General features: G+C 42.2%; 1 protein-coding gene across 5 annotated transcripts in view; it reads left to right on the top strand.

Moving 5' to 3' along the window:
• CEP128 (centrosomal protein 128) overlaps positions 1 to 24456 on the top strand; it is a 185316-nt gene that overhangs the window by 36720 nt on the left and 124140 nt on the right. For all 5 annotated transcript variants that reach the window (XM_082232527.1, XM_082232528.1, XM_082232526.1 and 2 more), the window contains exons 12-14: positions 1216 to 1376; positions 17560 to 17910; positions 21338 to 21988. In XM_082232527.1, the coding sequence (XP_082088653.1) occupies positions 1216 to 1376; positions 17560 to 17910; positions 21338 to 21988 (1163 nt within the window). The remainder of the gene's footprint in view (positions 1 to 1215; positions 1377 to 17559; positions 17911 to 21337; positions 21989 to 24456) is intronic.

Here is a 24456-nt window from a genome sequence, read left to right on the forward strand (position 1 = left end):
TGGAGATGCTTCTAGCCAGGGTCCAGTGGCAGGCTTTCCTTCTTGAAACGTGGCTATTTCTGTTACTTGGCACTGCTCTCACTCTGTCAGGGGAAACATGAGCATGGCTTACCTTCCTGACATGACAATGAATCTAATTTACCCAAGAATAATTAATAGGAAAGCCAAAGTATTTTTTTTAAAAAAAGTATTCTTCATATGCATTCAGAAAATGTCATAGAAAACCCATACACGATACTGTATTGTTTGGATACAGAATAAGTGAAATGGACCCTTTTCCAGGTAATGGAATTTGGGAAGGGCATTTCATTTAAATATTCTTGAAGGAAAACAGGACGGTGAAGATGCAGTTATCTAACAGTATGGGATGCATGAAAATTCTCACGAACTATCAGATTGAGGCTGTTTCACATAATATTTTCTGTGGGAAAGTTCAGAAGGTGTTCAAACAAATAAAGAACAGAAAATACTTTTTTGATAATTTTTAACCCAACTCCTTTTTTTAAAGCAAAATTTGAGGGCACCCTTCCATCTTCGTCAGATGACACATTTTTGTGTTTTATCTTTGTGGACCGCTGCCAGTGACTATAAGCAATGCCTGCCTAGAACCCGATGGAATCCCACTTCTTTTTGGTCAAGGTGTGAACTGCCTTATTCTTCACCCCCCCCCAGAGTAATCCACAAGGCAGTGGAGGCAATAAGCTAATTCATGGAGGCCTGTGCTTGCCATGTCAGTCTCCTCATAGAATTGAAAAGAAATTTAAAGTAATTTGGTATTTACTCTAACCGATCTTTCTGTTTATCTAACTATCGCCTTATCCTGTAGTCAAGGCCACCAATACTGCTGGTCGATAAACTTTGTTTTATGGGCTGATTTGATTTGTGAGAACAAGCATAGCTTCCTCTGAGTTCGAAGTCTTTCATCCTCATTTTGACATGGCCACAGTGAGGAGTTTTGAAGTCTTTGTTTCTATTTTTGCTTAGCTTCAGTTTGGTGTGTCATCTGAACCATACAAGCTGTGGTTTACTTGTTTCCACTAAACATCGTTAAGATTAACCATGGTTTAGGGTCTGGACAATATGTGAAACTATGGTTAATCGAAACTGGAATTGGCTGTTTCTGATTTTCCTGCAGCCATGTGTGTTTTATGTATGAGTGCATTTTTTTGTTTGTTGTAATTTTTCGTATGCTAAATCATGCCACGTTTGTTCCAGTGCTTGAGAGGTCTGATCCAGAGAAACAAGAGATGGAAAAGCAGATCTGGGAATTGAGAGCACAACTGAATCACAGTGCTGTTATGTCAGAGATAGAAGAGTTGAAGCGTTGTATAGAGCGCAAGGACAAAGAGAAAGCACAGCTTGGAATACAAATAGAGGTAAACATCTCTTTAAATGATAAGCTTAGGTTCTACTACTTTTTGAGTTGCAATTTGTGGCTGAAGTGTGGCCACACAAATAGCATGTAAGCCTCTGCATGAGCTGCAGGTGAGAGTTTACATAATGGAATTTCACCCCATGGCTTAACAAAGGAAATGATTCCTATGCATGAAAACTGAAATGTCTGGGTGAAGGATAGGCTTGATCTCTTCTCCATCACATCTTATTTCTCCAGGAACATCTCAAATGTCATCTTGAGTGTTGCAGTATGATTTGCAACTTCATCTGCCCTTTGTGAGAACTAATCTGAAGTTCTGATTTTCCTAAAGAGCTAGCAGTTGACAGCACCGCCTTTTGACTTCTCCCCCCACATGTTGGTGTGCGACGTAAATTGCCTTGCGTTGCATCAACACAAACAAAGCTGAACCTCTTATACTGCATTTTCCAATTCTGTAGTCAAACTAGTAGCCCATAATAATGCCAAATAAGAATGATTCTGTTTGTGAAAGGAACAGACGTATCGCAGTAGTCAGCAGATTTAGCTCCTCTCTTCCCGTGCATGGAAACAGCCCAGATTTACCACACCATCAATCACATGGACATCATTCTCCCATTTTGTAGTTGCTGTAAAAGAAAGTGAATCTCTGTTGGTTGGAACCATTTGGATACACGCTGGTCCAGCCACACAGTCTAATCAAGCATTGCTGGATACCCGATTCCGAATTAAATTGATGTTTCGTTTGGCATCAACCTTGCACCCATCAACCAAGCAAAATGGAGGAGAGGCGGCCACCAGCTGATAGCCGATATCAATGACTTGTGCATTTACTGAATCTTTTTTCCAGTTTTCTTCTAAACCTGCCATGTACTAGTTGCATAATGTTAGCACCAGTTGTTGCAGTAATGCTACTAAAAAGGCATTGTTGTTGTTCATGCAGCAAAGTGAGCAAGCAAACAAACAAATAAGGGGCGGGTGTTCTGGCTCAGGCATCCAACCAAGAAAAAAGACTTTGGGAATCTCCAATGTGTTTTGATTATGCATGATTTTGACTTTAGACGTGATCCACAGAACATACATCTAAAATCAGCAGGAGGATTCAAAATAGCATAGCTGTCAACTTTTCCCTTTTCTTGCGAGGAATCCTATGTGGAATAAGGGAATTTCCCTTAAAAAAGGGAAACGTTGACAGCTATGAAATAGTAGTAGTAGTAGTAATAATAATAATAATAATAATAATAATAATAATTGTTTATACCTTGTCCATCTGGCTAGGTTTTCCCAGCCACTCTGGGTGGCTTCCAGGAAACGTCAAACATAAAAAAAAATATCCCTGAGATTGCTCTGTCACTGCAAGCATTTCTTTCTTTCTTTCTTTCTTTCTTTCTTTCTTTCTTTCTATGTTTTCCATGCTTTATTAAGTTTCATACATAACAAAAACAAACATATAAACCAAAAATGATCTTCTATAAGTAATCTTATGTAAATATACAAATAAAAATTGATCTACTCTTATACAGTCTCTTTTGTTCAACGTTCTTACTAAGGTGTGATAGACTTCCCATCAATTCCTGGTGCATTTAAAATTTCTAATATTGAATGTACATATGATTGTTACCTTCATCTTTTCATATTTTCTAATACATTCTTAAAACGTATCGTACCAATTTTCCTTATTTCTTTGTTATTATTTTATACAGAGGTCATTCAAATCACTTCAAGCATTTCTGCTTGCCTGGTGGAATGCTCTCGCCTCTTTTCCTTCCTTCCTCCTTAACGGTCTAGGGGTTCTTCTGACCACCCTGAGTCAATTTGAGGGAGTTGGGGTGCATGAAGGGAGCCCAGGGGTAAGAGGGAGAGAAGCCCCATTACTTTTGACCAGGCTGCTGCTAGCGGGACAAGTTTGTTGAATTCAACCATCCATTTCAAATTCCAAAGTGTGGGCCTCAGAAGGAGAAATTTTCTTTGTTCTTATTATTTGCCCCTGGTACCTTATTTTACAAGTATATGAGTTAAGATGAAGTACCGTGCATTGATACTGTGATATTTTCTGTGATCATAAACTTGGTAAGATACTGCTGGTGATACTGTGGACCTTCTCAAAAGCTAGTTAAGTTTTCTTTTTTTCTTCTTACATTGTGATTTTAAAAATACCCTTGAGCACAGCTGTTACTCTTTGAAGATCAGAATGCATTTTAATCAACTCTGAATAGCAGAAATGGGCAGCCATTAGAGCAGCACTATTTAATTTGGCATAACAGCACGTCTGAAAGTAATCTTTAATTTCTTGTAATAATTATGTAATCAGGATTGTATTGGAAGCTGCCAGCTTGCTCCAAGGAATGTTAAGGACAAACCAGAGTTCAGCAATCCCTTTGTCAACTTTAACTCGAACAAGAACTTACGAAACAGATGGCAAAATAAGTAGGAATCCATTCTGGATGCAAAGTGCTATTTGTTGTAAATCTGGTTGATAGGTCTTTAATATTTTTTCAGAGTCATACTTTTCCTGCTTCCTATTGTAACTCAGTGGGAGAGACACTTGTTTGCGTGCAGCAGGTCCCAGGTTCAGCCATTGGGATCGCCAGGTGTAGCTGGGAATGTCCCCTGCCTGAAATCCTGGAGAGGTGCTGCCGTTCATTGTGTAGATAATACTGAGTTAGATGGATCCAGCGGTCCAGATCTGCATAAGGCAACTTTCTGTGGGTGGAACGCAGTGTCACGTTTTCCCAACGCTTCTTCTGTTTGTGTAAGGATTGCAGATTTCCAGATGATTGATGCCTCATCCGCTCCACTTCCCAGTGGGGAGGAGTTGCAGTGGACCGCGTGGCCACCCACTCCCCACCGGGGGCGGGGGACTTTGTCCCCTGTTGCCTGGGGGATCCCGGCCACGTCAGAGCCCAGCCAGCCAACCCGCTGGCTAGGGGGGCGTGGCCAGGGCTGTTTAAACGGAGGAGCGAGCCAGAGGACTTTCTCTTTGGCTCGCTTCCTCAATCACCCGCCCTCCCTCCCTATTTTGCAGGTTAGGCAATGGCCTTGCTATGGACTTCGGTTGGTCGCCTTGGTTGTCCGAGGGGCCTGGTAGGAAATTTTCCACTTGGCAAATTGGCACTGGCCACTTGGTTTTCGCCTACCTTGTAGCAATCGTCACAACTTTGTTAGGGTTGCGGTTAGGCATTGTTTGACCTTGTGTGAGGGAGGGGAGGTGTGGCCATCACCTGCCCCTCCATGCTTAAGGGTATTCCGTTAAAGAAACCCGGGGGTGTTGATCTAGTCTGAAGCCCAGCTGGGGGGCTAAGGCCTTGACACGACCCCGACGGGAACACCGGGGGAGCTTGAGTTGGTTCGTATCGACAGGGTTCCCCCTACCGGTGGCTTACCCTTACTGGACTTCCTGCACAATGGGTAGGAGTTAGATATAGTCGGGTCCAAGCAATGCCTAAGCCAATACCGCTCACATTCTGTAATTTCAATAAAGTTGTGGCCAAAATTTGCCCAATAACTTAAACCTGATATTCGTGTCCTTGTGTGAGTTATTTCCAATGAGGGAGTGGCTGTGGGGTCTTGACACGCAACTTTCCTCCCTCTGTGTGTTGTTTTTGGGGTTCTCCTGAACACCCCAAGCTAATTTGGGGAGGAGAAGGAGGGAAAGCTGAATTGCACAAGCCGAAGTCATTGCACATGACTTCTGCTGACAGCTGGTCAGGTGTACCTGCCCTATGTTTCTATGCTTAAAATGGAGTATAATATCATACTAATACTTTGTTCTCCATTTTAAAAAAATCCAACATCCCTTATTTTACCATAGTGACCTTTGGATATAACAAGAGTGCCAAATAAAGTAGTATGTGCAAGGGAAGCAAACTTTGCTTTTTAAGAATTTAATTCTGCGGCAGATCACTTCCTAGATGCCGAACAGTTTCCAGGAATCCAACTGTTCTGCTTAATAAAAAATATACATATTGATAGAACAAGGTTAAAAGAGCCTGCTTTTTGTATGTTTAAAATCTAGAGGCTTAGAGGTCTGTCTCACAAGAACAAATCGTATAATACACATTTTACTTCCTGCTGTTACCCTCTAAGGGAGGTGGCAGCAGCTGCAGGAGGTGAAAAGGAAATGGATTATTTCCCTCTTGATGCGACATTAAGCCGCAAAAGGCTGTGAACTTGAAAACTACAGTAGTAAAACAGCATTCCATCAGATCTGTTCTTTATAGTACTACTTCCAGCTGCAAATCTAATACGGGTCTGTGTTTTTTCCAGATGGTTTTGGACAGGCTTGTTTCAGAAGAGCAAAGTTGCCTTATGGTGATAGGGGAGGGAAGTAGCATCTATCTGCCTCTGAAGTGCATGAGCGATGCACTTCCTTTGATTATCGTTTTGTCATTACACAGGATGTGTAGTAGATTTAAAACCGAGATTCTCTGGATTCTGTGGGCTGAATCTTGCATGCGTGTGTGTGTGTGTGTGTGTGTGTGTGCGCGCACACACACACACACACACACACTTCTCCCAACATGCTTTCAACCACAGCCCATCATCTGCATGGAGCTTCCTGGCAGCTGCTAATGATGATTGACACTACTCTATCACTTACATGTGAGCAGCATAACCTGCCCCCGGAGGACAAGTTTATACAGAGTGTGACCCGTGTGATCAATGTCCTGTGCAGGTGCCGTTAACAAAGACTTCCTTGATAGCAATGGTTGAAAAAAAACTGCTGCGCATTGCAGGTTACAAAGGTATAGTCAATAAAATTGTGTATTTTTCTCAGACACTGGGAATAGCTGCTGGGGTCAGTCATTTTGGCATTTTCGTGTGTATATGCCTGCCTGCATGCAAAAGGTGTGTGTGTGTGTGTGTGTGTGTGTGTGTGTGTGTGTGGGAATCTCCACTTCTGAGAGGAGGTGTGCAGGCAACGGTGCTAATAGATTTAAAGGACTCTTGCACTGTTTCCATCACTGCCCTCTTAGGGTTTCCAAATAATTTCTCCCTTCCAACAACCTTCCTTTGTTTTCTAGAATCATAGAATTGTGGAGTTGAAGGGACCCTGAGGATCATCTAGTCCAACCCCCTGCAATGCAAGAACATGCAGCTGTCCCATACGGGGAGCGAACTTGCAACCTTGGTGTTACCACAGCACCATGCTCTAACCAACTGAGCTATCCAGTTTGCTTTGCTCCCATAAATTTTGCCCCACACCTATTCTGAGCTGAAATCTTTCTTATGTTCTCAGTCAGCAAATGGGGTGGATTTCTGTTCATTTTCTCATGCTGTGGAGAATGAAATCAGAAATTATTTTCAAGAGTGGTATGATAATTTTGAAAACTCAACTGCACTTTGTGTAATCCTGCACACCAATGTTCATAATCGTACATTGCTTTACGAATGCAAACGTTTAATATTTTAAAATGGCTGTTAGCATGGGAAATCTCATTATGTTCTGTAAATGATGGAACTGTTGACAAGATGGCTTCAGATCCCCCTTTCTCTTGTGGGAAAACCTTCATAATCTTAGAATAGTTTATTCTGTACAGGTTGGGTGGGGGAGACTTTCCTATTTAAGATGAGCTGGAAAAATACTGCAGTATGGAAAAGTACATATTTCATAAAGTGGTGGGCCCCCCGCCCCCTTGCCAGTGAAAAGCTAGGATTGGCTTGAGCTGAGCTTCCAGCGTAGAACAAAGGATTGTTTTCTGGCACGCTGGTGTTCCATTATGTCATCTATGGACCATATAGGGCATGGCAGAATTACTTTATTAAGTATAATACCGTAAATATTTCCGAAGGGATTTAGGTTTCTGGAAATACCTTTTCCTAAGCAAAGTTCATGGGTTGTTCCACCACACCCGCTTCCTGTGATAGAGCTAACCTTTATTTTTTGAATTCTTCAAGAACGAAAGTTCGAAGGCGAATGCTTCAAAAATGTGTGCACAGCAGAGGCATCAAGTTGAAATTCTCCACAGCTGAATACTTCCCACCCCTCTTTCAAGTTCTGTATTTGAATTCCCTTCTACTCCAGCAGAATTATAAACGTTCAGGTGCTACAGACTTTAGCCATGAGTCTCTTGTCAAGTAAATAACTGCTCCTATCAGCTTTAACACTAACAATTACTTGTTTGGGGATCACTGCCAATTCTAAAACGTCAGTTAAAATTAACCACAGCAAGTGCAGTGTTGTGGATAGACGTTTGAAGTCAGACCAGGGGGACACTATTCAAATAACCTGCTCAGCCATAAAGCATGTTGGCCCAAGGTCACCCCTTACCTCTTAAGCCTTCTACCTCACAAGGTTGTTGTGAGATAAAAATGGGATGAAGAATCTTCCCTCAGCCCCTAGATGGGAAGGTGGGATAAAAATGTAATAAATATTAAATAATGATAACCAACAGGATGAATTCCCAGACCGTATGGATTCAAAATAACCGGAATAAAATTCCAGTGCAGCAGTTATACAGAAAGGGCAGGCAGGGCAGGCATGGGGGAACCATGCACTTAGTTAAGTGTTGTATTCTTTCTCTTCAAATACAACTATTGGTGCCTTTTTGAGAGCTTCTAATTTTGCTTTATTCTATGAACTTCTATTGAACTATATATACAAAGCAACTTTGTGATACTTGTTGGCGGGAGGGGGAAGAATAGAGAGATATTTTACAATTGGCAATAAAAAAGGTAATTTAGCTTGCACTAATGTACCTTTCAAAAGTTACCTAGACCTTAAATTGGAGGACTCACTGTACATACAAAATACACTCATTCTCTTATTTTAAACCCACGATGAACCTCATTAACCTTCATAAGCTATTTGTATTCATAAGAATTCCTAGTATTCTCTCATCAGTGGTTGTTGCTGATTTAATCCGCTTCTTTCCCATCATCTTGGATTCATCTGAACAGGAAATAAGCCCGTAGTTGACTTTTGCCTAATTTGAAGAAGCTTTAGGAGTGAAATAACAAAGTGTTTAAATTAACTGAAAGAGGTAGTAATTGAAGGAGGTTGTATGACTGCTTATTACTAAAAAGTGGTAGATAGCCAAGCCTTATGGGACGTCAGAAAGTGGGGCCTGAGCACAACAGCCTTCTCCCCATCTGTGATTCCTAGCAACTGATATTTAGACACATGCTGCTTCTAATAGTAGAGATAGAACCTAGCCATTGTGACTAGGAGCCACTGATAAGCCTTATCCCACATGAATTTGTCTAATCGTCTTTTGGCGTCCTGTAGCCCATGCTGAAAAATAAATGCGGCTTGTATTGGGGGATTTTTAAATTATTTTTGTAATGTGTTCCAAAAATCCTAGAGAAGCAGAGGCAGGATTTCCCCATTTGGGCTTTTAAATTCAACCTTATGTTTTCCTGTGAATTCTTTTAAACAGAGCCGGTCGGTTGAACCATCTGTTCATGGTCTTGGTTCATTTTGTTGTCCCAGTAATGAAAGTAGGAGAAGGGAGCAAAGTGCTCCTTTCTTCCCGAGAGCCAAGATGAGCTTGAAATCTCAATGCATACTACTATAGCATGAGAAATATAGAACCAGAAGAGAGATTTCTTCTTTGCTGATGAACATTGGTGCCTCCAACATTCCATCTTGAAGAGAACATTCTGCCCACCGCTCTCCCCTTGCTGAAGACAGGGTTGCAATTATACATTCTCCTAATCTGTGCACAGGCCTGCATAGTGGGATGAAGAATCTTCCAGCTGCACTCATGGCTTTTATGCCGGACTCTCAACATGTTTTTGCCAGCCAGCACAGCTGTGTCATATTCAGCCTTTTGCTGTCTTTCAGGCACCTGGTATTAAGAGCATAATTTGAAAGCAATCAAAGAGATCAGGAATGCTGTGTGTTCACCTTTAAACCATAGTTGAGTTTAACTGTGGTTTAGAGTGATATGCGAACTCCCATTAAGTTTCAGCCATTGGGAGGCCAGCTCTGTCATGCCTAGCCAGTCATTGCAGCAGTAGTGATGGTAGTTGCTTCATTGAATCATGTCACAATAGTAGTCCCGCCGTGATTGTATGACTGTGGTTTTACCACAGTTTTCCTATCTGCGTCTCCTACACACAGATCTTGTTAATGATAATATTTAGTAAGAGGGTGATTTTGAGGATGCACCCTCCTTTCTTAACCAGTGACTAAGATGTGGGTGACAGCAGTCACGAAGTTAAAAGATGCCTGCTTCTTGGGCGAAAAGCTATGACAAACTTAGACAGCATCTTAAAAAGGAGAGACATCACCTTGCCGACATAGTTAAAGCTATGGTTTTCCCAGTAGTGATGTATGGAAGTGAGAGCTGGACCATTAAGAAGGCTGATCGCCAAAGAATTGATGCTTTTGAATTATGGTGCTGGAGGAGACTCTTGAGAGACCCATGGACTGCAAGAAGATCAAACCTATCCATTCTGAAGGAAATCAGCCCTGAGTGCTCACTGAAAGGACAGATCCTGAAGCTGAGGCTCCAATACTTTGGCCACCTCATGAGAAGAGAAGACTCCCTGGAAAAGACCCTGATGTTGAAAAAGATTGAGGGCACAAGGAGAAGGGGACGACAGAGGACGAGATGGTTGGACAGTGTTCTCAAAGCTACTAACATGAGTTTGACCAAACTGCGGGAGGCAGTGGAAGACAGGGGTGCCTGGCGTGCTCTGGTCCATGAGGTCACGAAGAGTCAGACACGACTGAATGACTAAACAACAACAAGATGTAGATGGAGTCAGAGAAGAAAGCCCTGGAGGAGTCCTATAAATTTGGCTTTGTGCAAAACACTGATAGTTATGCCTTGAATGTTAAACTATGACCGGGGAGACCCAAGTTCATATTCCTCCTCAACCATGAATCTCAGTAGGTGACCACTCAGTTTAACCAGCCTCTGCAGTGTTGTGAGAATAAAATTGTATGAAATAAATTTGTACATTGGGATCTGTGGTGAAAGCTGCTATTTGTTCAGGCACGTAGGAATGCCCGGAGGTGAGATTTTCATGCCATAATGTACTGTGCCTCATGGATTTTACTTCAGTTTGGCTATATTTTTAGCTGCAGTCTGACAAACAGCATAATAGGGAACTATATATATTTTTAATTCGGTAATGAAAGAGTAACCGTCAAAGTTCTAGTCTCTTTTCATAATTTGAAAAGCAGTTCACAGTGCAGCAACAGTCAAATATTGTAATAAAAGTTAAAATTTCATTAGGGAAATGAGGACACAATGTAACACATTTAAATTTATTGGCTGAGTAAATCTGAAATTAGAATGTCCCAAGACAGGTTGACCACTTACTGTGTGAAATACCTACAGTATAATTTAGAATGGACTTAATAGACTTCAAATGAAGTTATAGAAGGGGTTAATTTTAGTAACTGCATCCTCTGTACATACACTAGTCACTTGTCAGATGTAAGGGCTTACCTGGTTTGTGTTTTAACTTGATTTTTGATTACTTGAATGGATATTTAGGGAAAGTACAGTAAATACATTTGGTTAGATCTAGAGAAACGGGATTGTCACTTCCTATATCATCTTCCCCTACTTTGAGATATTTGGAGGAGACTCTTATTTGCAGTCCTGGACTGCCAGTCCATCATTGTGTGAGATGTATTATGGACTGACATGAGAGAGTGCCTTATTGAACGCCCCCTGCTTAGAAGTGTGGCTGCTGAATGAGGAAGGCTTTAGTAGGTGCTGAAAAGACAACAGAGGCGGCGCCTAATGTTAAAGACTAGGTGCTACCACACAAAGGCCTGGTTCCTATATTGTAAGGAAAGGGCCTTCTGATAAGATGGCATCCATATGAGGCCCTCTCCTGCAGAGTGCAGTGATCGATTGGGTGTATAAGGGGTGAGGCAATCTTTTCAGTATCCTGGTCCCAAGCTGTATAGGACTCCAGTACCAACATCTTGAACTTAGCGTGGTAGTTCAAGACTGCATCCTTAAGTGCTAAATTATTAGTAGGCCCTCCCATGACGGGAAAAGTTGCTGCACTCTTGCCCTGCCAGGAGGAAATAGGAAGGCTGCATCTTTATTGGCGAAGCATCATATCACAGTGGTAGGGCATATGCACCCCATCCTCTTTAGTTAAAGTAGACCCTTGCCTGAGACCTTAAAGAGCCCCATCAGTTGTAGAGCAGTACCAAACCAGGTGGGCAAAGGTCTGATTTAAGACCAGGTGTTCCTATGTATTACAATATCTTTCCTTCAAAGCGGTTGCACTGTTTTGTTTCGTGTCAGCTGCTTTGAGCTATTAGATAAAGCGGGAGTATAAAAAGAGAGCCCTGCTGAGTCTGCCTAAAGGCCTATTTAGTCCAACATCCTGCTTCCCACAGGGGCCAACCAGATGCTTATTGGAAGCCCACAAGCAAGACATGGAGGCAACTGTCCTTTCCTGCACTGTTGTTTTCCCAGCAAATGATATTCAGGGGTATAAATGGGATAAAAATACATTTTTAAAAACTGCTATTCAAAAAACGATTACTTTTGCCTATAAAATCTATTCCAATTATGTCAGGCTTAAGATTGTGTTGACAGTTTTGCTGTGAAAACTGCCATATATTTGTGTGGCAGCGTTGGGTTGGCATGTGAGAATCTGTTTTTCAGCCTTAAAACCTTTTCGTTTTGGAATAGAATATGAATTTTCTTAACCTTAAAATACTTTTTAACAATTTAAAACCTTTTTTGGAGTTGGAATACAAACAGCAGTAATTAGTGGATTGTGTTGCTTTTGGGGGTAACTGCAGGCACCAGATATATTTCCAACAACATTGCTGAATATTCCAGCCCTGTGGTTTGTATATTGTATGATAAGTTGTCCAGAAACACAAAACCGGACTGAATTCATTTGGAAAAAAACATCCCAGGGAAGAAAAACAAAGTATTCTAAATTTTACAGCTGGAGTTATTGGTTTCTAAATATGCATTTTATTGGTTAGTTGCCATCAAACACTTAAAATGATATTGAATAAATCAGAGATGGTGAAGTTGGCAGCAAACATGAGCATGCCAGTTACAGCAGTAGAAGTCAATTTTAGGTATAACAGACCCTTTGGGATGCATAAAGCCTAACATAGGACAGATTTCAGCACCTACAATTATTTCTACACTGGGCTCTATGGAGCAGCACACAGAGGGCTGAAAATGAATCATGGTAGGGCTGGATTTGGTTGGGGTGAAGCACCAAGGTTGATTCCATAGACATGCCTTGACAGATTTAGGAAGCAAGACGTACAGGAGAGTCGGGGTCCAAGGCAAGGAATCTGGGCAAAGGAGGCTGGCTGGAATGGGGCAAGGGCTGTCATGCGGTTCGGGATGATGGAAGGTTGAGAGGAAGCTGTTGAGCAGGAAGACCAAAGCGTAGGTAGGCTGGTTGACCATCAGATAATTAGAAAGCCATACAGCTAAGGCCAAAGGCTGGTTGTTGCCCTGGCAAAGATCCAGCATTTGTAGCTTTGTCAGGTCTGGAGGAGCCAATGGGCTACCAGGAAGGTGGAAACCTGTTGAGACCTGTGAAAACAATCCTGCTCCTTGTTCTTCATCTCTGGAGTCTTCAGGTTGTCACCACAGAGGGCACCACTGCACAAACCAGGAAACACCAGTCCTAGCTGATGCTGACATGCATTTTTTTGTTATCCAGTGTAGTTTGTAAAGTACAGTGGTACCCCGCAAGACGAATGCCTCGCTAAATGAAAAACCCGCAAGACGAAAGGGTTTTCCGATTTTTAGAGGCTTCGCAAGACGAATTTCCCTATGGGCTTGCTTCGCAAGACGAAAGCCCATAGGGAAATCTCCTGGGACAGCGGGGAAACGCAGCGCACCTTCTCCTCTGTTCCCAGACCTGTCCTGAAGGCTTGTGGTGGGAGGTCCGGGAACAGAGGAGAAGGCGCGCAGCGCTTCTCCTCTGTTCCCGGGGCTTGCGGTGGGAGGAGGGTTTTTCCTCCCCACCGCCAATATTCAGAACAGCATTCTGAATGTTGGCGGTGGGGAGGAAAGCCCTCCTCCCACCGCAAGCCTTCAGGACAGGTCCGGGAACAGAGGGGAAGGCGCGCAGCGCTTCTCCTCTGTTCCCGGACCTGTTTTGAAGATTTGCGGTGGGAGGAAGGTTTTCCTCCCCACTGCCAACATTCAGAAGGCTGTTCTGAAGGCTGGCGGTGGGAAGAAAAGCCCTTCTCCCCCGCCAGCCTTCAGAAGAGTTCCCGGAGGGCTGCCTAGGCTGCGGATAGCAGCATGCTGCCCCGCGCAAGGGGCGCTCTTAAGCAGAGCACCCCTCGTGCGGGGCAGACATTCGCAGCTTGGGGAGCCCTGCAGGACTTCCCCGCAGGGCTCTGCAAGCTGCGGATAGGCGCAGCAGGCTGCTATCCGCAGCTTGGAGAGCCCTGCGGGGAACTCCTTCTTCCCCCGCCAGCCTTCAGAAAAGGTCTGGGGACAGACTGTCCCCGGACCTGGTCTGAAGGCGGTTTCCCTAGGAACGCATTAATTGATTTTCAATGCATTCCTATGGGAAACCGTGCTTCGCAAGACGAAAAACTCGCAAGAAGAAACAACTTGCGGAACGAATTAATTTCGTCTTGCGAGGCACCACTGTATTTTATTTGTAACCCAATAGTCGCACCACACTGTGTATGTGTGTTTCATCAGTCCCCGCACTGCCTCGAAAGCTGCTCCAGAGCTTTCCTCCAAGGCCTTCACTCCAAGCTAATATCCCTGCAACAGGAGTACTACCCCGAGGGAAGACGTGCAAGCCACAACTATGCATTCAAGCCTTGTGAGATCTATGGGCTTGAGCACATTTGGTATTCTACTATGGCCCATAGCAACCAATGCTTCTGCATAGTGCCAAAAGTTAATACTGAAGAAAGGTAGTTCTTCCATGATGATAAATTGCTCTGAGTATAAGGAGGAGTATAAAGAGGGGAAGTTCTACTACTGTGCTAAAAGCCCCCAACTATAAACTTCTTACTTAATAATAAGCAAAGCAAGGAAGATTTATTTCTCCTTATTAGCTCTGTTTAGTTTCAGAATTGCAAAATATATGAGTACATGTTTTGCATATATATTTTATCAGGTCTGTCCTGCTACCAATCAGTTGTATAGTTGGTGACTAGGAATTAATTATGTACCCGTGTATTTTAAAGCAAATATTCTAATTAAAAGTTTAATCGGGGCGGGGAGTAGAAAATATTAACTGCTGATGAAATACTGTTCAGTGTTTTTTAACATGATAATTTATCTTAATATTTTCTCTGCTTTGCCTAAGCTTAGAATCTTGCTTCATTAACTACTACATGGAAACTACAGTGGTAGGTACAAGATCTTTTCTCATAGGCTTTGTGGAGAAATAATTACTTTTAATGACCCAGAAAGGCTGAAGATGCCATTATTTAGGATAGGGATTTTATCATCGGATGGGAAACAATTACAGCTGTTGTAAGGAAAATAATCTAGCACTGAAGTTTGAAGGTGAGACATTTTAACAAAATTTATGGAAGGCTAAATGTAATGATTTCAGATGGTTTTTGTCTGTATCCTCTCACACTTGTCAGGTTCAGAATTTGAATCTATAGCCCTTGGAGATTATGTTTAATTAATACAAATCTTCCATTGGAATTGAACTCATCAGAGCGTATAAAACATCACTTATTAGGTAGCTGAGCAAGAAAGGTTATCTATAACGCCTGAAGGTCTAAAAGAAAGGATATGATGCCTCCAACACATTGGAAAATGTCTATTTTTTTATATAAAAAAACCAGTTTAAACTAATGACCGTAGCGCCAACACTCTTGTTTCCATTTGTGTATAACGTTGTTCTTTAATGGCAAGGGCTGAAATTGTTCAAGTCTCTTGCCAGCTGAAAAGCTTGAATATATTTTGCGAGAAAAGGCAAAGAACAAAACTTAGCTTAAAAAATTGTTAACTATGAATAATTTGTTGGGAAGATTGGGCAGCGGTCCTGTAGCGGTGGTGTTCCAAACCGTGCTGAACCTGACAAGGGTCTTTTCGGTGGGAAGATAAATAATGTCAAAACAGTCCCCAGTGATAACTCAATATTTTGTGAGTTGGTCCTAATGAAAGGCTTTACCTGACAGTGGATTTTGAGTTTTCCCCGCTTTATGGACCAACATGGCTTGTTTTTGCTTTTTGAGTGCTTTGAGTGTTTGCCTGCCAGTGCCATGCTCTGCTTTGGAGAGTGGTGGGTGTGGTCTTGGCCATGCTTTCCATTAGCGTGGCCCGAGAAGCTTAGCCAGCAGGCCACATAAACTCTGTGTGCCTCCTAGAGCAGAGGTTCCCAAACTGTGGTCCCTGGACCACCCATAATCTTCACCATTCAGGTGGTCAGCAGCATGCCCATATTAAATATTCATGCTGATGCTTAATTGCATTTTTATTGATTCTTTTTATTTCTTATATTGCATTTTATTGTATTGCAATTTGAATTTTATGGAATGCGGTTTGTAGTGCAGTAAAATGCAATAGAAGAAGAAACAACAAGCAATAAAATACAATGGAAAAATCATACAACATCTAGCAGAGCGCATTGCCATTGCTACAACAGGCAGAAAAGTCATGAAGTGGTCTGCCAAGACCGTCAGCAATTTTCAAGTGGTCTGTGGGGTGGGGGTGGGGTTTGTAAACCACTGTCCTAGTTTGGATTTGATACCCCGCCTTTCACTCCCTTTAAGGAGTCTCAAAGCGGCTAACATTCTCCTTTCCCTTCCTCCCCCACAACAAACACTCTGTGACGTGAGTGAGGCTGAGAGACTTCAAAGAAATGTGACTGGCCCAAGGTCACCCAGCAGCTGCATGTGGAGGAGCGGAGACGCGAACCCGGTTCCCCAGATTACGAGACTCCCGCTCTTAACCACTACACCACACTGGCTCTCCACTGGATCCAGAATGGTCTGCAATATGCAGAGGGTTCTTTGGCAAAGATGTGTGTGTTCCCTGACAGTAAAATAAAAATGAATGTGGAAAGAGTGGTGATATAAAAGGATTTAAAATCTACTGTTCCATAGAACAAGGAGATATCATTTGGCAGGACATAATTTTTCACATTGGGTATATGTGTGCCTTCTGCTCTTCTTGTGTGTGTGTGCTTACTGGTCTTGTGGGACAGTGGGGACGTCTGTTTTCAAAGTTGGCTGTAAAGCTTGCTGCCATCGTTTCATGGGTGAGAACATAGGGCAGTTCAAATCCATTATTTCATTGGCAGTAGCAAGGAAGTGTCTCTTGAACAGGCACAGCTGTGGGGAGCTGGAAAATGGTTGCTGTTGCTCTCCTTGCATTTGAAGGCCTTTGATTCTGGAGCAACGACTCCCTCATGAAATTACCGAACTACAGTCCAACATGATTTTTATTTCTGTCTCCTGTGGTTTGAATTGAGGTTAAAGGGGTTTTTTTTGTACTACATATATTAATTAGCTTACCAGTGTTGGAATGTCGTCGTCGTCAAATTTAATTTCTATCTTCTCTTCCTCCCAAAGGAGCCCAGGGGCCCAAAAGTTAAAACAATACGCTTTGTATAATTTACCAACACTGTTTTGTCAATTGTCAGTATTTTTTAGGATATGTAAGACCGTTTTTAAGCAGTTTAAAATTGTGTTTTTGTATTGTTTTTGGTGATTTCTGCATTTTGAACTTTGTACCTTCTTTGTGAGGCATCTTCTCCTAAAAAGTGGGATACAAATTTATTAACTGATAATCAGTCACTGTACCTGTTTTGTTTTACAAAATGATCACTGTCTGCTCCTCTCTCTCTCTCTCTGTCTCTCTCTGCAGTTCGGGTCCTTGTAACTTCATTCCTCTCTCTGTCCCACCTCCCCAACACATACTCTCTATGTGATTCTATATGCTTGCCAACTTAGTATGACACTTTGTGCTTCTTGTGATAATTGGACTCTAGTCTGCAAAAACTTAATCTGGGAATGGGGAAGCTGTGACCTTCCCAGATGTTCCTGAACTCCAACTCCCTTCAGCCTAACCTGGCATGAGCAATGGTCAGGGTTGATATGGGGTTGTAGTCCAGCAACACCTTGAAGGCATAGATTTTCCCCACCCCTCTGGCTTGCGCCATAAAAAAATGCTAGGACCTCAAGTCTTGCTGCCACAGGCAAACATGGCTGCCCCTCTGGAAATTGTTAGATGTTCATGTATGTCTCTGTTCCCCAAGAAAAAAATGTGTTAATATATTGTGATGATTTCTAGGTTTTAACCTCCGACTTGGAAAAGAGGGAGACCCAGCAGCAAAGGATGCTGAGCCAGCTGAAGGAGATACAGAGCAGCTACAAGATCTGTGAAAATGAGTGCCGAGCTGCAGAACTCCAAGTTAGTGAGCTGGCTCAGCAACTGGAAGAGTCGACTAAGGAGGCAGAGAGGTACCTAGCTGAATTCAGACAATCTGAAGTACTCAGGCTAGAGAATGAGAAGAAGAGGGAGGAGTTAAAACTGAAAGCTCAGGAAACTATTAGACATTGGAAGCTAAAGTGTAAGAAACTGGAACATGAAAGAGAGAAGCAGACTCAACTTCACAACCAGCTGATGGAGAAGAACAATCTGGTATGGGATTTTTTTCCTTTCAGTTATTTCATTTTTTCTTGAAGCCAACCGTTCTGGGAACTACTTTCCCCCAGTGAATTTTTAGACTCTTGAAAATAAGTAGGTATAATATATCACACTGTAAGAAAAACCATATTCCGTTAGTGGTGGGCTTTATGGAGGAGGAGGGAGAAGAGATGACTTTCAGTAGGCAGATATATGTAGCTTGTAATTAATACAATGGACCTTTTGATCTGATCCATCTTACTGGGACATCGTCACAAGTGAGATGGAAATAGTGTTATCCTGTTGTGGTTGGCTTGACATCTACATTTTTAATAGAAAATTTGGTGCCTGATCAAATTTTCGACCTGTGTAATGTAAGCTTACAAATGGTCAAATCTGCTTTGATATGGTGACTTCTAGAAATGTAAGGCATAAAACAGAAATTCCAGAAATGTAAGGCAAAAGATCACCACCTGATTTTTTAAAAGAAATTTGCCCAGTTTTAGTCGTCCAAATAAAGTATTCAGTCTTTGGTCTTGGTTCCTTTAAAGCAGGGGAGGGAGGATGTTACCAGCCTTAGGGCTACATTTCATTGTGGACAGATTTCGAGGACTTGCGTCCCAGTGTTAAGTGGCACCAGAGGCAATAGAGGCATGCCCAAAGGGACATGGCCAAAGTATGTGGAGAAACAGATGTGACTTTTCCCTTTTGTACAGCAGGCTATATTCCAGCCATGTAAAAGTCAGAGGTTTCTACAACCCACCATCCAGGTTACTACAATTGAGGATATATTCCAGCCAGGCAAAAGCAACCAAAGAGGGTGTGGAGTAGAGCTGGTAAGAGGTGCAGTCTTTGGAGGAAAGCATTCGTTCCCTGGGTCTGAAGTTCCTTACCCCTGCTTGAAAGCGTTGCTCTACGACCATGCATGGCAAATAGCCAGCATGCTGCTGCAAGGTGTGGACAGATATGTATACAGGACTCAAACCATTCACACTCTCTGCTCATGTAACTTGGAAACCAAATTGGTCTTAGATCCCTAGTGTTTGGAGTTGTGTATACTCAGTTGTATCTCTGCTACATTTTGGGCCATTCCAGAATCCAGCAGGGCTCTTCTTAAAGGTCTAATAATACCATGTTTTCAACAGTGGCAAGCCCAATGCTTCCAGGAATCCCGCAAGCCCATTTGTGTATTTGCTTCAGGAAATGGTGATGTATGCACAGCAAGCACTTTGCCAGATAAAGTGTGGCACTACGCTAATAGAAGTTATTTGAACTGACAGATAAGGGTTTGCTCACTCATCTGACTAATAAGGTTTTAGAGAATAAGTTGACAGTTCTCAAAGGCTTTGATTTGCTTCTTCAAAACAGTAAGAGCACAGCTTTCACAGTGGCAAAACAGCATTTCCAGGTCTTTTTCTCCTTCTCAGAACAGTGAATTCAAATGTTATAACTGGGATTGTTTGGGAATCCCCTTTTCTTGTTTCATTGTGTTTGATTAACAGTCCAAGGTGGCTGTGCTTACAGGCTAAAAGCTCTGTGATAATACTTTTCCCTTTTGTACAGCAGACTGTATTTTATAAAAACATTTTTGGGCGTAATCTGCTGAAAAACTAGCATTTAAAATAGCAATGAGCATTTCAATTAAATGTTCTTGAATGATGTCCAGAGGCGGTAGTAAGGTCCGAAGGCTGAAAGAGGAAGTACAATTTTTGATGTGATAATACACGTGGGAGGAAAATTAGCAGTGTGAAAAATAGTAGATTAGTCCTTCCACCCTCAAGGTAAAAACATAAAAGGAGGATAGTTGTGGCAGATGGCCATTGGGAGACTGGAGATTCTAAGCAATAATTAAACATTTCACTGCAATTTGAAAATAATCAACCAACATACGGGACACAGTTTTGACAGGGAAAGGCTGTTTTGTGTCCCCAAGAGGCTCAAGCCAAGTGTGACAAGTAGGTGGACTTCATTGCATCCCTGCTTTATAATTACTCAGTCACTTCTTTTATACCCAGTCAAAGCACATTCCCTTTGCTGGGATTTAAAAGCTGCCTGTCTAAGGTAAAAGTACAGAGAAAACCTGTAACCTGAAATAACTGAGACTTCTGAGAGGGAAGGGTCTATCTAGAATAATGACAGTGATTGTAACTACAGTGGGGGGAGTCAGTTGAATTGCAGGAATGTTAAGGATTTGAGAGAAAGGCAGTGGCAGGAAAGAAGGTTGGAGAGACAGAAGTGAGCCTTTGACTTCAACCCAAGTTTAAGCAGGAGCCTGTAATGCAAAGTGTTGCGAAGGAATGGGTTCAAGGGAGGGATAAAATATTTATGCATTTAAATGTAATATTATCTGTTTGTTATAATATTAAAAGTGGTAAACAATAGTTAAAGGAATAAAATCAACCTTAAAAACCATCAGAACAGGTTGTATTTTGTTCTACTATTATTCTTCCTAGTGGATTTTATGATCATTTACTGTTCTTTACTTTGGGTGACTTCTGACAGCAAGGCACCACATAACTCTCTCAAAATCAGTAAAGTAAGCAATAATAAACAAATAAATACAATTACACAAGCAAAACACATTTTTTAAAAAAGAAAAAGAAAAGAAGCCACACCAGATATGGGTGGTTAAAAATCTGGGCAGTTGTATATATTTGCATATGTTTGTATATAAACAGGTTATCTTGAACCATAATATGAATAATGGGGAGTGGATAACAGTACAGCTTTATGTACGGTGCTTATTTTAGGGGTTTATGCCTGCCCTTCAAGTTCCAAGCATGACTTGTAAATGATATTGTATAAAAGGGGAGCCATACGCCTCTTTTCATTGCCAGCATGCCTCTTGGTTTCCATACCACTTTGTAGTGTTTCTTTTCCTTTTCATAGTTTGGTTGTGCCATGCTTCCATTAGTAAAGAGGTTTTCAGACAGCGACAAAATTCAGCTGCTGCTTAAATTTATGGGAAAGGACACTGGTGTTCTTCTCTTTGTTGTGGTGGTCTTCTTTCTCCACAGTGCTGGTCTGGGCCATTTCCCCCCTATGATATAGGGGTGGGGAGCCTCAGGCTCCAGGGCCAAATGTGGCTCCGTAGGACACTCTGTTCAGCCCTTGTGACTCTTTCCAGGCTACACCCCCTCTTCCAGGCCACACCCCTCATCAGCTCTATTCTGCCCTATAACACCATTGATGGAGAAATGTGTGGGTGTGTAGAAACCTCAGACTTGTCCATGGCTGGAATTTAGCTGTTGTACAAAGGTAAGAATCCCCTTTGTTACTCCACCTGGCCCTATTCTCCACTTACATGTGGCCCCTGCAAGGTTGCCTGTGAAGGGAATGCAGCTTTTGGGCTAGAAAAAAATTGTGTCCCTCATGCTGTAGTAGAAGTCCATGTGTCTCTCGATACTTTTTTCCAGTCCTCTACTGCTCTTTTGAATTGCAGGTCCATAAGGAAAGGGATGACTTAAAAAGTCAGCTTCTTTCAGCTATGCATCAGATGGAAAACCTTCAGAAGGAGCTGACTGATGTTCTTGAGAAGAGGGCCAAGCAAGAAGAGGAACTTCACTCCAAAGAAGTGAAGCTCAGGGAAACCAGATCGGTTCAGATGGCTCTTGAACAAGAAATCAGGGATGTCAGAGAAACTGCAGAGAGACTAGAGGGTGAGCTGCGACAGCAGGGCCTAATGCTGAGCCAGCTAAGAACTGAAAAGCAGCATTTAGAGGAAGACCTTGCCACCATTAACACGATCCATGAAAAGGACCAGGCAAAGCTGTTAGAGATGCAGGCTGTTATAAAAAACCTGAGTGCAATTCGGGCTGAACTGACCAGCCGCGTGGCGGACGACGAGAAATCCAAGAAGGAGATGCGCAAGACCCTGATGGATCTCAAGAAACAGCAGGAGTCTAGCCAGGAAGAAATGGCTACAGTCAGTCAGCAGCTGAAGTTGGAGCGAGATGTCCACCAGCAGGAGCTAGCAGAGCTTCAGTCAGAGTTGCAGCGGGTGAAAACCAAACATGACCAACGTGTCCAAGAGATTATGAAGCTGTTCAGCCAAGAAAAGGAAGAAGCAGCTGGTCACATTGAAAAATTCAAGGTACCTGTAGGCTAGTCAGCTTTGCATATCTCTCCCCACCTTTTGGATAATGTACCTGGGTTTGTGTGGAGGGTAGTGGAAGTGTGAACTGTCCAATTTAAAATTGGCCATTTGCTCCTTGAACAGGTTCTGCATTTTTGTGAAACATGTAGTCTTGAGCTTTAAAATTAAAAAAAAAGAAAGAAAGGGAAAAAAAGGGAGAGAACCTGTTCCAAATAGATGTGGTATGTTGGCCAGTATCAAAGGTTGACTTTGTTTATCCCTGGCCTTCAACAGACTTCCTACATGCACATCTTCCTTCCTACAAGGTTTTTGTGCCCAGGGGATATAAGAATTCCCATTTGCATCATTTATTATGCATTTTTAACTACTTTGCGTCATTTATTCTGGTTTGGCTAATCATGGGAAGAGACCAAGATCATTAAAGCCCTGCCCTTGACTTCTGGAAATTTTACCCAGCCACCCCTATTGCTTTTGATATTTCAGTAGGCATTGTCTCCCCTTCCTAGATGCTTGTTTTTTTAAAAATAAAAACAACAACCCCCTAACCCAAAAAACACAGATTGAAGCTGATACTCACAGAAAGCCAAACCTATGCTCAATACCATGTTCTCCTCTTGCAAAACTGTGGAATACAGATGTAGAATAGACTAGAACATGCCAGTTGCAGAACAATTTAATTTTTCCAGGTAGTGGTTATACTGCTGAGCATAGAATGACAAACATAAGTGACAGCCCACCCCACATATATCCTCTACACCATCATAACTACTTTCCATTTTCAATAACAACCAAAGTTGTAACAGTCTCTTCAGCCTGCATCTCCTTGTTCTCTGATACTTGCTTTGTTAGTTTTCTCCATTTCACTAAAATATTTCTTCTCTGTAAAATAATACTGAGTGCACTTGTTAATGGCCAGAGGATGTTGACACCATACATGCCGCCACGTGAAACACTTTCTCTTACAGGCATTTACTTGACGTCCTTAAGACTCTGGTGCATGTAATAAAATGGTAGATTGGATGCATAAATAAGTGAATGTGGCACTTGCTTACTCAGCGACCAGTGTGATTTTTAGGGGACCCGGAAGGGAGGTTATACATCGTGGGGGAAGATAAAGACAATTCCCCTTTCCCATTGTATGGACTCCTGGATCTACTTTCTCTCTTACTTCGTAATGTCACCAAAGATTGCAGTTACCTGGTTCAGGATACAAATTTGCCTTGCTGATGGTGCTGGGATGCGCTGAATGAATTGAATGCTGTTTCTCTGAGAGGTCCTCCTACCACTCGAAATGCAAAATGAGGTTCTGTGTGTGCAGAATGTGCTTTAGTTTATGTCCACCTTTTGTACAACTCCTGGATACTAATCACAGCTCCGAGTGACCACTCACAAAGAGTGATTGTTTTAAAGTTCCAGAGAATTATGGACAGGCCCAGAGAAGCTGAAGGACATTGTTGCTTTTTCTTTGGCAGTGTAGTCCTCTGGTCCCAGAGCTATTCATGCAGGGTGCACCCTCTCCACATGGTTCCCCTGCTCCCACCTGGTAGAATGCATGATGTCTTGATTTGTTTAAAGCTTTACAGGAAAAAGGTAACCATGAGGAGGGGGCAGCGCTTGAGTCTGGGGTTTGTGGCAACTGTTTTCTGCTCATGCTTTTAGCGACAAACTGTAGTTTAGCATTTTGCACGGACATGGCAAATAGCTTGTGTGATCTCATTCTAGACATTTTTTTAAAGCAGTGGCTGAGAGTGGGCATGGAGTAGGTGGCAAATACAAAATGACATTTTTGTGCAACACAAGAACTATACTGAGGAGCAGCATGTAGTCAAATCTGTTAATACCGTGCAGAACAATCTGGATCGCTTGCAGAGACTGGGAAGGATTTATCTATTGCCAGAAGTCTCTGTTATGTAGTTTGATCCTGTAAGTTGATATTTTAGAGAACAGCATGAACAGAATTAAAACACCAGTTGTCCTGGATTATGTAAACTAACTATTGGATTAATAAATATGGGATTACTAATAGAAAACGTAATTGCCTGCCATTTTATTTATCAATAATAGAATATTAGGTTATTTCAATCCTGTTTTCCAACCTGCTGGTAAGCAAGAACTTTATTTCTTATTTACCTCCTGTTTCCGTCTGACATTTCTGCATAGCTCCATCCCTTCTCCTTCATGAGAATGGACATACTTTGGGCTCTCATCGGCTTTCTTGTCAGTCTTATGTTAGTGTACAGAGTTACATAGAGGTATCAGGTTACTGTAAAGAAAAACTCTTTGGGTCCAATGTGGCAGTATGTTGGAGAGACATGGACAGCCATATTTTCAGCAGAAGGGGAAAGATAGAAGTGTCAAAGACAGAACTTAAAAGACAGAACTGTCAGCATACATGTATATTATATAGCAATAAAGCTACCTGATGATAAACAATTGCGGTGCCATTTGATATGTGACGTGGATTT

This window comes from Podarcis vaucheri (genome assembly GCF_965113315.1).
Source record: "Podarcis vaucheri genome assembly, chromosome: 1".
Lineage (NCBI taxonomy): Eukaryota > Metazoa > Chordata > Lepidosauria > Squamata > Lacertidae > Podarcis > Podarcis vaucheri.